Below are 14,706 nucleotides of genomic sequence, written 5' to 3' on the forward strand. Positions count from 1 at the left end.
CTGTACCAAGCAGTGCATCATCACCCACATTTCAAATTGAATTTGGTAAAGAGCACTTGAATTCATTTTTTTCTGTTTGAAGTTACATGATGGCAAAGGACATCAATAAGCATCTACCATTTAATAACTGGATATTTGTTTCTGATAAGAAACATCTCTCCCAACCATACCTATGCCTTTTCTTTTCTTTTCTTTTTTTTTTTAAGTAGCAAGGTCAGGAGGCACAATTATAATTTGGTTTGAAGTGTGAGCCTTGACTTGGTCTTTCACATATAGGTGTTTAAATAAGTGACTGGAAATAGACTTGAGTAAGCATTTGGATTTTTATTAGGATATTAAGATACTGAAAATAATGCACATTATTGACAAAAGAGCATTATTCCATTTTCTTGAAGTGTGCATGATATTATGAACAAAATGAATGCAGTATTTTCTTCAAGTTTCATAATTAGGAAGTATTTCATAAACAGATGTAGAGAGTGACGAGTTAGACTCCTGTTCATGAACAGCACACAGGATTTTGCATATGCTGACTTTATTTAATTTCAAAGTTTTATTTCCAAAGTTAATGTTAAATGATTAGCGCATACACTGTTAGCAAGCCATTACTCTTATTGTCATCTCACACATGCAAAAGTTTTGCTAAGTGTAAATCTACAAGTATCACAGCTGTATATATTTTCAGGAGTGGTCAGGACAGAGAAGGATGCTGGAATATTTAAATTCTTTCAAATCTTAATTCAAAACAGGAGATTTTCATCTATGTCTTCTGTAAAAAACAAAAACAAAACGAAACACATTTTTAGAAAACAGCCAGAGTTGTAATATACACAAACAATGATAGAACTGAGGTATTACAGAAACTATCTAATAAGACTATAGGATAGTTCTCAACCCTGATAGGGCATCAGTGTCACTTATGAAGCTTTTATTTATAATTTTTTAAAAGTTTACTTATTTATTTTGAGAGAGAGAGGGAAGTGGGAAGGGGCAGAGAGAGAGGGAGAGAGAGAATCCCAAGCAGGTTCTGCACTTTCAGCGCAGAGCCCAACATGGGGCTAGAACTCATGAACCGAGAGATCAGGACCGAGCCGAAACCAAGAGTCAGGCGCTTAACCAACTGAGCCACCCAGGCACCCCATCTGTGAAACTTAAAAAGATACCACATGGCTTCACTTATATGTGGAATCTAAAAAACAAAAAGAACAAATAAAAAGCAGAAGCCGATGGCTGCCAGAGGGCATGGGGAGATGGGCAAAATGGGTGGAGTGGGAGGTATAGGCCTCCAGTTATAGAATAAGTCACAAGAATAAAAGGTAGAGCACAGAGAATACAGTCAGTGGTATTATAATAGCGTTTTATGGTGACAGTAACTCTACTTGTGATTATAATGTAACATTTAGACTTGTTGAATCACTATATTGTACACCTAAAATTAATGTAACATTGTGTGTCAACTATACTTCAATTAAACAAAAGATACGCTCTCAGGCCTTACCCCTGGCCTCCTGAATCAGAATCTCCAAGGGTGGGCCAATGGCATGTATACATCTAGAAGCTCCACCATTAGTTCTAACGTAGGGTTGAGAAGCACCAATAGAGGCCTAGCCAAGAAATTGCCAAGTATACTAATCTATAAAGGTTGTTAAACTATAACAGAAATAAATAGAAGTATAGTGCCAGTTAAAGCAAATTTTGAACCAAGTAATTGTAAAAGAACTTGTTGCCACATGTCTGGAAGAACAGAACATCCTTTAGGGGACATAAGACCACTCCTACTGGTATGGCCCATCCTCACTCAAGCATTGCTGAACAAATAGTTAAACAGACTAACGTGAAGCATACTGAATTACCACACTGTCTGGGATACCAGGTAATTTTCCTGCCCAATGTAAGTCCTTCCCAAGAGTAGGAAAGATTATCAACTTTGAACACTGACTTCATTTGTAAAATGGACACTTTAGTCTCCCTATTTATACATTTATTTACTGTTGTGCTCATACTTTTTGTCTTCTTTCCATTGTTTGGATGAGAGATGTCCCTCCTGTTGACTCTAGGCTAATTCTCTGCCTGTGTCTAGGATCTCTTCTGACCTCAGAAATCTCTCCCCGCCCCTGTCGCCCCCATTTTACTCTTTTGTTTTTCTTTCTTCTTCTTCTTCTTCTATTTAAAAAAAATGTTTAAATTAGGCTCCACAACATAGGGCTTGAACTTACAATTCTGAGATAAAGAGTGGCAAGATCTACTAAGCCAACCAGACAGCCCTATTTTTCTTTCTTATATCCTCAATCTTTCTTTTTTTACTGGGCCCTTCCTGTGAGCATGTAAATATGCTGCATATCCAGCTTTGAAAACAGTGCATGGCACTATGGGGACCATTAGTAAACACTTGTTGAATGAATGAATGAATGAATGAATGAGTGGAGTGAGTGAGTGAGTGCGTGAGTGAGTGAGTGAGTGAGTGAGTGAGTGCTCAAGCTTATTTTATTCCCAGAAACACTTCCCTCAACTTTATACCCCTTTTAAGTTCTTTTCTGCCTTTAAGCAGCCACTCTTTACCTTTCCTCATCCACTGTTTCTTAGCCTATGGAATCTGGCTCCCATCTCCACCATTCCACCAAAATTGCTCTTACTAAGGCCACTGAGGATATCCTAATTTCTATGTAAAAGGAACATTCTTAGTCTTTTATCTTACTTGACACCTCAGCACTATTTGGCACTGTGATCTTGTCTTCCTCTTCAAATACCTCCTTTGAAATGGCACAATCCTGTTTTCTTCCTTCCTTTCAGGACACTTTTCATTATCCTTCATGAACTCCTTCCTCCTCCTCTATCCATTATTCTTGGTTCCTTGGTATTCAATCCTAGACCCTTTCCCACATGACTCAACATATTTTTTGGGGGGAATTAATTCCCTTCCATAGCCTTAATTACTCTTTGTATGCTTGTAATCCTCCACTATGTACTTAAATTCCAAAATGCTGCCTTGAAAAGCTGACCCATGTATTCATTGCTCCCAAGTACTTAAAAGTTCTATTGTAAATGGAAGTTATCCTCTTCCCAAAGTTGGCTTCTGTGCTTGTGCTTTCTATCTCTGTTCCTCTGTCTCTATGCCTGGCCTGAGCCAGGAACCTGGGTGTCATACTTCCCTTTGTTTCCATCTCTCAACTGCCTGCCCCCTGACCCCACATATTTCCTAGCAAATACTGTCTTATTATTTCTATATGATGTACATCTTGAGTCTGCTTATATTGTTGAATATATCATGTTTATATTTTTAAATATATCTTGAATATGTTTCTTTTTCTTTTTCCCCACTGTAACTGTCCTAGTTCAAGTCGTGATCAACTATGCCTGGATTTACCACAGGTAAATCAGCCAGTTCTCTGCCTTCTCCACAATGTAACCAAAAGAATCTTTCTTAAATACAAATCCAGTGAAATCACTCCCCTGTTTAAAATACTTTGGTGATCCTCCAGTGTGCTGAGCATAATGTCTGTAACTAGCTCAGTTGGACCTGCATGATCTGACTCGCTTGCCTAATAGTCTCAGTTGCAGTTGGAAGGTTTTTCTAAAGATTAAGGTAGAATGGTAAGTCGTGGGCACTAAATAAATATGACTCCTCCACCTTTCAATTAAACCCCATTTTTACACAGAAGGAAAATGAGACTTGCTGAGGTTAAGTGGTATGCCTCAAGTCACATAGCTAGCTCATGACAGAGCTGGATAGTTGAGCACACCTAGCCCAGATAAATGGCAGTTAAAATTCAGAATGGCCATGGCTAAAATTTATCTTGTCCTTCCATGGATTTCTCAGCTATGAGAAGGAAGGGAATGCTTACAGATAGAGATTTTGTTTTGTTTTGTTTTCCCTAGCTACAGCCCAGAGCAGTAACTTGTTTGCTTGTTCTGACTGAATATTAAATATCTGCTTTCTTGGTTTACTATGTGATAATTCTTTCCCTCCTTCAAAATAACGTAATCATGGCCAAACCACAGGGAACAAACAAGATCATTAGGAGCTTTCTGAGTCGCTGAGCTTCAAGCCCTTCCTGCTCCTCCCAGACAACTGCCCGGCTCGGAGCCTGAGTGAGCCTACATGCTGAAGAGCTGCCAGAAGTTTCCGAGGAATAGTGAAGCACAACTGGCTTCCTTAATTAAATGGACTCTGTTCAAGTTCGATCACTCTGTTAAAATCAAGTGCCATATAAAAAGGCACACATCAATATGTCCTGTCCCAGCTACATTTCCCCCTCTTGATAATGGTGGGGTGGAGGGGGTGGGGCGACTATACTTGGGCACACTTTGTCTTTTTAACACGGGAATTAGAAAAGTAGTTTTAGCCATTTGGGGGGAATATATTTGAATTTATAAGTACTGTGCTTATAGAATAGATGTTAGAAAGGAAATTGGTATTATTTATACGGGTTGGTGTCTTAATAGCTTATTCATTTCCTATTAATACTAATAGGGTATAAACAATATGTCACAGTCAGCTTCTAAGACCTCTTCCCACATTACAGCAGGATTTGGTCTATGTGACCAACAGAATATGGCAGAAGTAATGTATGTCACTTCTGAGATTAGGTTACAAAAGAAATTATAACTTCAGTCTTGGGTTCTCTCTCTCTCTCTCTCTCTCTTCTCTCACAGATGCCAAGCTGTGAGCAGTCCTATGGAGAGGACCACATAGTGAGGAAATGAAGTCTTCCAACAGTAGCCATGTGAGCGAGTTAAGAGGAGATCCTAAGACAGATCCATTCAGGTAGATAACTCCTAGATTCTTGATCCTTGGAAATTATGAGATTTTAAGCTTCTAAGCTTTAGGATAATTTGTTATGCAGTGATAGATGACTAATATATAGCACTTGTTGCTTACAAAAATATATATTCTTTGCTCTTTACAGTTGTGCTTATTTCACAAAATAATACTGCAGAAGCAAAGAGCTAACCCTTTCTGCTTACCTATTTATCAATAAGTGAATCCTGATACTCTCAGCTTTCTCTTTAATTTCAAGGCATTCTACATACCATGAAGAATATATGTATTAATTTTCTAATGTTTATTTAATTTTGAAAGAGAGAGAGAGTGAGTGGGAGAGGGACAGAGAGAGAGGGAGACACAGAATCAAAAGCAGGCTCCAGGCTCTGAGCTGTCAGCCCAGAGCCCAATGCCAGGCTCAAATTCAGAAACCATGAAATCATGACCTGAGCTTAACCCACTGAGCTACCCAAGCGCCTCATGAGGAATATTTTTAAAGTGAACATCACACAAGTTGCCTCCTTTTGAGAAATTCTGACTTTTGATGCACTTACTTTTCATGATTGGTTGGCTGCAAATTCATCCTACTTGTATGCTGTGAACATATGTATAAAACCTCTGCTTTACAGATTGAGGTTTACTATTGATTTACATTGTGCAAGCAGTTTCAATTGCTCATTTTTTGAGCATCTTTCAAATCCTGATTATTAAAAACATGCTTGTTAATAAAAATCAGCTTTAATTTAGGAAAACAAAAGGAAGTATGTTAAGACATAGCCTAGCAAAACAAATATCTAAATTTAAGTTCCTCTATTGCAGGAGGAAAGAACCCTCTGATTATTATTATTTTTGCCACTGAAGATGCAGTAATGGATTGAAGACATAGTATCTGGACACAGCTTGTGATATGAGGCCCAATTTTCAGTGAGTTCTTAAAGAATTCTAAGATTTTTCTGACATCTCTTACTGGCAGAATCAGACTTGCTGTTTTACTCTTCACATATGATTTTTTTAATGTTTGGACCAATAGTCAGGTTAGGAAATGATACAAAATCCTCCTTACTCAGAAGGGTAGCACAGCTCTCTGGAGTGACATCATTTTCTTAGGCCTAGCCAACTGTTAATACCTAAGTATTTCCCCTAAGTATTCCCACTTTTAGCCTCTGAAAAAAAAGTATCATCAGGGAAGTATGAAGTAACCTTGCAATGACAGCAGGTGCCCTGAGGAAGTCCTACCTGGGATGCTGCAACTTTGCTGTCCCTAGGTATCAATCTGAGCACATAGCAGGACCTCTCTAGGAGGGCTGTAGGCCTTAGTGCTCTCCTGGAGAACAGGATACCCTTTCCCCTGGCTGATGATGAATTTACCTTCTTTAATTCCAAAGCAGTGGCCCCACTCCTTCAGGGTGATGTGCTTATCCTTGTTGGGATCACACTCCTCAAAGAAGCGAGTTATGCAGTGTTCCATAGGCACCAGGGATGCTCGCAAAGGAGCAAGCTCAGAATGCGTTAAAACTCTGCAGTGAAATAAATGGTGGTTATATCAATGACTAGCTTGTATATGAAAGTTAACTCTTAGGATAACCAAGGCATTTTTCTTCCACAAGATTGCTAAGAATGGCAAATAAACAGTACCCTCATGAAAAGCTGCAAATTTATGGGTAAGGTAGACAGCACTTGGGATGTCACAAAGTTTCCTTCCTCACTGGGGGGTATTCTCCTGCTATCTTAAATTTATAGGGATGTCCCCCTCCCAGCAATCATGTTTGTATAGCCTACCTTTTACCTGCTGACCATACCCAGATGTAAGCACGTGATCTAAGCTAGGCCAATCAGAATATCTTGGGAATTTAGGATTAAGAATGAGAAAGAATTGAAGGAGTCTCTGTTGCAGGTTGGGTCCTAACATCTAAACTTGGGAAACATGGTGTAGCCACATTGTGCTATTTTCAAAGTACTGTTGTGTTTAGACACCTAACTACACTTGTTTGGCATGTCAGTGTTCTAAAACGGTGGTGGAAACTTCCTAAATTTGTTTAGAAGTATCTTGTATAGATAATTAGACATTCTAGCAGGGAGACAACCTAGTAATGGGAAGGTAAAGAGTTTTTACCTATCCATAGGATGTTGGTCAAGTTCACCAAACTGCCAGTGCACAGGATACACATACATGTGATAGTTTTTCTTAAAGTCCCTTAAGAGAAGGTCAATGGAATGGTCCCCAGCCAAGAGCCTCTTTTCATCCAGGTAAATTTTCTTGACCTGGGATTAGGAAGGAAGAAGATCATTAGAGAATCAGACAGGTGTAATGGAATTATCACTGCTAAACTTTACTTGAAGAGTAATAGTGATAAGACAGAGGAAAACAAGGCCAGGCCATCATATGAGACTGAATTAGAAAATCCTTTCTAATCAACATTATAGACTTTCTTATTTCTACATAAAATAACAACCAACATTAATAAATAAAGCCTGTGGTTTTCAGAAGACATTTAAGTCTGTTTTGATTTTTCTCTTAACTGGGTACTGTTCATTACGTTCCTTAAAATTATGAGAAGGTTTTAAAGATAAGGGCTGAACCGACCTAGGCAAAATTGTTGGTTAGTGAAAAGTCCCATTTTTCCTCCCACTGACATACTCTTAATTCTTAATTCTCTAAGTATTTCTGTCCAGTGTCTGTTAAGAATCATCTGTGGTGTGACACCATTTGGCCACCCCCATTAAAATTTCCCTGTTTTGCATCTAATACTCTCAAGACTTTCATGATGATGTATTAAAGAGAGAGGATAGAAATTATTTCTGGGAAATTCATATAAAACTCTCAGCTTATAATTTTACTCATGAACTAATTGGAAGCAATTAGAACCGAACTTCTACCCATGTCCAGGGCCACATCCACCAACTTCCCTCCTTATTATCATGGATGAACTTCCTTCATCTTACAATTTGTAAGCAGCATTTGACAGAGTTAATGCACACCTTCCTTCCTGTTTAATTTTTTCTTATAGCATGTTTCATCCCACCTGACATACCTTACATATTTGCATATTTATTTACATGTTTGTATATTTGCATGTATGCTCATATTTGCAGTATGTATAGAAGTAAACACACACATACACACACATTTGTTCAGAGTCTGTCTCTTTGCCTAGGATGTAAGCTCATGAAGGCAGAGATTTTTGTTTGGTTCAATGCTGTATACCCAGCATGTAAATCAATTCCAGATATACAGGATGCCTTCAATAGCTATTTGATGAATGAGTTTTCCCTGAGAACTTCTGGAATAAATACTCTGTACTTTTAAATCTTAATATATTACTGACATGGCAAATAAGGGATTTTTCTTATATTATAAACCTGTCTGGCCTACGAGGGCAAAAAAAAAAAAAGTTTAGATTTAAATAATATGTTTGGGCCTGAATATATAAGTGCTGAATGGAGGTTCACTTTGCTCAACCAGGGTTTGCTTTAGGATATGAGTTAAAGAGTCCTTGCTCAGGCCATTGCCCTTTGAGGAGGAATGGGGTGGTTAGGCCATGTCTCAAACCTTGTGGCATGAATAATGACCACTACTATTCTGTTACTGCATATGAACGTATCAGGTGTGGGGAGGCAAAGTGGGCTCTTGCTGGTATGCGGAGGGAAGTAGGTCCCTCCTCCCCTCAACACACACACCCTTTCTCCTCAGGCTCTGTAGATAGTTAGGTAGCTGACCTGTGGATAACTTACTTTATTTCTCTGCTTCTCATTTAGGTATCCGCCGTGTTCAGGGTTTGGCTCATAAAGCTGCATGAGAATATTCTTGAGCCAGTCTCTCATCCTTAGGGGAAACTGAGTCACTTCAAAATCCGTACAAATAGGAATAGCTGTCCCCAGCAGAAAGAAAATAGATTTTAATCTTTGGGTCTTACTCCTATCTTAATGATAAGTCCTCATAACAGAAAGCTTAATACCATCCGGTGACTGACGGCACTCTCACTGCCCCACCATCACAGCAGTGGTCCTTATACCTGGTGGCACAACAGAACTACCTGTGGTGTTTTCAAAACATACCAGATGCCAGCTTCCATTCAAAGACACTCTGATATGATCGGTCTAGGGCCAAAAAGTTCCAAAAATAATTTTGATACACAGGCAGGGCTGAGAACCACTGCTCTAGAATCAGAAAGTTGGAGTAAATTTAGCTATCACCTCAAATAGCTACAAAAATTGTTATTTTTCCATGTGATGAGAACTTTTAGGATCTACTCTTTTGGTGACTTTCAGATATACTATACAGCAGTGTTAATTACAGCCGCTGTGTTGTACATTCGAGCCCAATACAAGTTGACAGGAGAGCTCTGCTCACAGCAGTCTCTCTGGAGCTCAGGATGATAAAGACTTCACCATCTGAACACAAGGTGAAGCACAGAGAACCATACATATGCTAGTTCTTATACGCAGCTACCCAAAACTCACATGGATTTTTGCTGAAATTTTATTGGACAAATCAACTCATATGGCCACATCTAACATCAAGAGGGCTGAGAAGTTTAGTACTCTTTTGTGTCAGGAAGGAGAGAATTGTACCTATTAGTGAGCACTGCTAATGTAAAGAATAACTTAGTTATAAGGAGATTCAAACCCAACTGAGAGTGTCTTGGGGGGAGGAAGAGAATTTTTTAAAAGTCTGGAAAAATATACTGTCATAAAACTTCTTGGTGGGACTTAACAAACATTGGAAAGAGGACAAATAATTTGGCAAAATTCCAGTGATTCACTTCAATTATTAAATAGTAACATTATCATAGTAATTCTGAACTTGGCTGCACATTAGAATTGTCTAGGTTACTTTAAAAACAAATGAAAAAGAAATGCCAAAGCCCCAGGCCAGTCCAATTAAATCAGTCTCTTTCAGTTAAAGCCAGTGAATTATTCTTTTTATTTTTCTTTAAGTCTCTCTAGTAGATTTTAATGAGCATTCTAGGTTCAGAACTATATTAGCCTTTTCCTGTTAGCATATGGGAGTATGTATATAGATTATTCAGATATGCATAGATTCACCCCAAATCCTCTCAGCAATGGTGGTTGGCCAGAGTGCCAGAGACTTACATTTGCAGGCCCCAAAATAATCCATTTGTAGTTGGTGCCCTTTTTTGGTCCCCTCCAGTTTACATTTAGTAGCAAACAGATGACAGGAGCTGGCATAGGTCTGATTGTCAGTGCCACAAACCTAGGAAAGACAACCATGAGAAAAAGCTCATGTTTCTTTAAAACCTTTTATTTTTGAAAAAAGTTTTTAATGTTTATTTGTTATTGAGAGAGAGAGACAAAGCACGAGAAGGGAAGGGGCAGAGAGAGATGGAGACACAGAATCTGAAGCAGGCTCCAGGCTCTGAGATGGCAGCACAGAGCCCAACACAGGGCTCAAACCCTTGAACTGTGAGATCATAACCTGAGCCAAAGTAGGATGCTTAACCAACTGAGCCACCCAGGTCCCCCAGAGCTCATGTTTCTGAATGCATACTGGGGAAGCATTCTGCTTCTTAAAGCTCATAGGTGGCCTGATCAAGTGTGCCAAGCCAGGTAACTGTGGTCAGGTAAGTGAAGTTATTAAAATCACAACTGCCCATTTTGGCTTAAAAAAATCGACTAAATTATACCAATGGTGATGACAATCTAGCTCTAGATAAGTTCAGTAGAATGCAAACTACATAATTGTCAAGGACACAGTGAGTTTTAAAATGAGTTCTGAAGATCAATGCATTAGTACCTTTTCAATGCACAGTTGAAATTCCTTGTTTTTGCTGGCATTGTTTCCTACTCAATACTATTTCAAGTATTAGATGATAACCTGGATATTTGCCTTCTTTTTTTGACAAACGTTTCAATTGCAAGCCACTTTCATCCATATCACTAACTACTTGAGGCCCCTTAGAGACTATTTTGTAGAATACTTACTTGGTCAAGGAGTTTTGTAGGAGGACAAGTCACTGAATCTTGGCAAACACAGTGGGGTTTTCCCTGTTGGTCAGCTTTACAGATGTGTCCTCTTTTACACTGGAAGTTCATGCAAGAATCTAACAGAAAAAAATTGGACAGGAAGCATGAGCAAAGCTAAACTGAGTATGTAACCTCAAATTTATCCAGACAATGAGCTCTATTTTCATTAATTAGAGAAAATTTGGGAAAATATTAGAAACCATTTTAATGGACATGTTAATGTTCAGATGGGACCCTCTAGCATCAAATTGTGTTACACAATAGTCTAGCTTTTCTATGCAGTTTGAATTGGAAATATGAAAAGAACAAACAGTTCTTGTCCTGCCTACAATGGTCAGAGTCTGAAGTCTATAATTTAAGTTTGTACCATGAAAATTTTATTGTGTTGAAATTTAAAATGTTTGTGATTGGGGTATACTATTGGGAATTAGGTCTGAATTAAATATGGGATATAAATTCACTAGTAAGTTATGGACTTGAGAAAAATAAAGTAGGGGCACCTGGGTGGCTCAGTTGATTGGGTGTCTGACTTTGGCTCAGGCTGTGGTCTTGCAGTTTGTGAGTTCAAGCCCTGCATCAGGCTTGCTGCTGTCAGCACAGAGCCCACTTTAGATCCTCTGTCCCTCTCTCTCCCTGCCCCTCCCCAACTCATGCTCTCTCTCTTAAAAATAAATAAAACACTAGAGAGAAAAAATGAAGTAGAATGAATTCTTAGAAGCAAAGGAGTTAGGAAAAAAGAATTCTAGCTTTCATACTAATATTGCAACAAGACTTGAGTTTGTAAACACATTTGCCCATACTTGTATATTGAATGTATGCAAGAGAATGTCAACAATTTATGAGAGTATTTCCTTGGGGAGGATGTGAGAGAAGAAAAATTCTGTGAAGCATTGACAAATGATGGAATGGGGATAGCCTAATGTGGCCATTCCACTTCTTCCTTGATACAGTCACAAGCAGCTTGCTTAGCCTGGACTCACCAGTACCATGCACCATTTTGTTGTCTTCATATGAACTTTCACCTTCATTTGGTAGGCTCTCTGCTTTCTTGGCCTTTATAACAATAAGAGCAGAAGCTGAAGTCCATTTAGAGGAAAGCCATTACATAATTTATATTTCTACTGTGCATACCTCCACAAAGCTTTTCATACCTAAATCATTTTAGATCTCAAAAAGACACCAGCCACAACTGTGGAAATAGACAGCAACCCTTTGAGAACAGGAACCATTTGTATCTTCATCAACTGCATTCAGTGTTGTATCTCTGGGGATTACTCAATAAAATTTGGAAATAACATCGGGAGCAAAGCTGGGACCTCCCCTTTGGGTTTTGGAATGGTAGAAATATAGTATTATCATATGATTCTATAGTTAAGACATAATTACAAAAGTAATCTCTATGGAGCTGTTTATAAAGGTTTCTTACCAGGTGTCTAAAGTGTAATGAAACTCCTATCTTAAAATGGCAGCAGAGTTTTCAGTAATCAAAGTTACTATTGACCTTGGCCACTAAAAGCTGTGTCAAGTTCTCCCAGTTGGTGGCTGCTGGGGTTTTGCCTGAAAGCTCCAAATTATTAAACAACCAATGACAATATGCTTCTTCCCTACTCCTACTCTGTTGCAGTTTCCTGATTATCATTTTGCTGTGCATTTACTTAATAAAGTTGTAGCTGAAGTCTTTATTCTTAATCTTTATAGCTAACTGAACAAACACTCCTCATCTTATGTTAGAGGCATTTTGCTATACATTGGTGATTTAACTTGACTATTACATGACATCTACTCTTAAGACATTCAAACAGTAGTTGCTAATGTTTCCCATCCCTCATATGTGTCAAAATTTATCATTGTAGTTAGCTCCAGTCACTTTCAACTGCCTGTATCTGCATCTCTGTTCCTGGAAAACCATGACAATCTATTTGGCCTGCTCAAAGGACAGACTGAAAGCACTGGGGAATTAACACTTCCAGCAATTCTCAGTTTGTATAAATGATCCGGCTCCCTCACTTTCCAAATGGGGTAATACGGAGGAATGTGCTTTATATGGCCTTAATAATATACCTTTGATTAGCTTCCTTTCCTCCCTGATATCATGTTTCACTCCTCTTTGTTCCCTGAACTTCTCAAATAAACTACTAAAATCCAGGATCTGTTTCTAGGGAACCCAAATAAAATAGGCACTTTCAGCCTAATGATGGAGATGCAGAGGAAAAGAAATAATTGTAATATATTTTAGTAATGTGCTGATACAGATAGGCACAGGAGACTGTGAGAGAATAGAGAAAGGTCATGGCTATTTCTTTATAAAGCTAACTGCTCTATCAGTCAAGCATCATTGTAAAGAATCTCACCCCTTGGTATTCACCGGGTTCACTGGCATCTACATTCCCATTTTCATGTGCTCTTTCTCTTTCTCTTTCCTCTTCATATTTGGGGTGATAGAAAATGGACTGAGATCTTTCAGCCTCCAAGAAGGCCTCACTTGGGATAAATTCGTAGTCATCAGTTGCATCACGTCTGGGATCATCACCATCATCATTAGCTCCATGATTTCTGGGCATGGTGTTACCCTCATCAGTTGGCTTCACGAGCAAAGCCTCAGAAACAGTCTTTTTATCCATCTCCTCATGGTTGCTGATAACTTCAGATTTTTCTTCTTGGCTCTGCCATTCACCATCTTGGTTGTGTTTATTAATTTTTGATGCACTTTCCTCTTCCATTTCTGCATTGGAACTATCCTCTTCTTGTTCTTGGTTACCCTGCTCAAATTCATCTTTCTGCATTTTGCTTACTTGAGTTGGTTGACTGGACTCTTCCAGAATGTCATCAGATTGGGTACTATTTTCATCCTCCTTGCTGTTAGAATGTTCCTTGGGAAATTCTCTCTCCCTTTCTTCATTATTGTTGTGGGTACTGACTTCACCTGGCTCTTCTTCCCCTTCCTCTTCTCCGTTGGTGATCTTTGGATCCTGCTCTTGGTTTCCTTGATCACTTACATCTTGACTATGTTTGTTGCTCCTGTTGAACTGAGGATGTAAATCATTTATTGGTTGTTCTTGTTTTTTTTCTGTTTTTGTGATGCTTTCTTGTTGGTTAGTATCTACAATGGAACTAATATTAGGAGCAAGGAAATCAATGTTCTCTGGGAGTTTTTTCTTTTGAGGCTTATTCATGTCTTCTTTTAGGTCCAGTGTACCTTCAGATGGTATATACTCCAGATTCTCACTTAAGTCACTTTCACTCTCCTCTTCATCCTGTAATCCGAGCTCTTGGCTGTAACTCTGGTCCTCATCTGCTGACTGGTCCTGGTTTTCCTCCTTTGGCTTTAGTCCTGAAGATTTTTCAGACTTAAAAGAAAAAAAAAGTTTACTCCTGAAACAACTGGTAATGGAATATCTACATCATATTTATAATTCATAAGTTAACATTTAGTTTTCATTATTCTTTTTCTTCGCATAATATTAGATAAACTCATATACAATGTTCTTCACATTCTATAGCTGCAAGTTTATAACCTGAATTTGAATTTTGTGATATGAAATTATATAGCACCTTGGCCAAAGGCATAAAACTCATTAATTCTTACAGTTCTTTTGATGATTGGAAATCACTGATATGATCATCATCTTTTAAAAATTAGGCTGAGAATGATGTAATGTCCTTAATTATGCTCTGAAGTTGAGACCTTTGGAAAATTTAAAAATTATAATCACATAACCATGTTATTTTTACCTTATGGTTGGGATGGTCTTCTACAGGCACTGCAATTTCCTTTTCATTTTCTGCATCTTCCACCCTTAACATAGGGATTGCAGTATTGTTCGGTGTTACTAACATTTCAGCCTGTTGGATGGAACTCAAGGAATCAGCCGTTGGTTTGGGATGATCAGAGAGGAACCTTGCATTTGTCTGAAAAAATTAGAAATTGGCTTATGTTATTCTTGTCTAGATGTTGATGT

The 14,706-nt window shown here is 38.4% G+C and overlaps 1 protein-coding gene across 1 annotated transcript in view; it reads right to left on the minus strand.

The window, feature by feature from the left end:
• Positions 1-304: 304 nt before the first annotated feature.
• The window catches only part of SPARCL1 (SPARC like 1), a 46,807-nt gene continuing 32,405 nt past the window's right edge, over positions 305-14,706 (minus strand). Inside the window, exons 3-11 of the mRNA XM_039225169.1 lie at positions 14,480-14,656; positions 13,099-14,094; positions 11,728-11,800; positions 10,706-10,824; positions 9,857-9,977; positions 8,495-8,631; positions 6,876-7,024; positions 6,131-6,279; positions 305-769 (exon numbers count right to left, since the gene is read on the minus strand). Coding sequence (XP_039081100.1) covers positions 741-769; positions 6,131-6,279; positions 6,876-7,024; positions 8,495-8,631; positions 9,857-9,977; positions 10,706-10,824; positions 11,728-11,800; positions 13,099-14,094; positions 14,480-14,656 — 1,950 coding nt within the window. The 3' untranslated portion in view covers positions 305-740. The remainder of the gene's footprint in view (positions 770-6,130; positions 6,280-6,875; positions 7,025-8,494; positions 8,632-9,856; positions 9,978-10,705; positions 10,825-11,727; positions 11,801-13,098; positions 14,095-14,479; positions 14,657-14,706) is intronic.

The sequence above is a fragment of the Hyaena hyaena genome, unplaced genomic scaffold (genome assembly GCF_003009895.1).
Source record: "Hyaena hyaena isolate Hyena2069 unplaced genomic scaffold, ASM300989v1 scaffold_1945, whole genome shotgun sequence".
Classification (NCBI taxonomy): domain Eukaryota; kingdom Metazoa; phylum Chordata; class Mammalia; order Carnivora; family Hyaenidae; genus Hyaena; species Hyaena hyaena.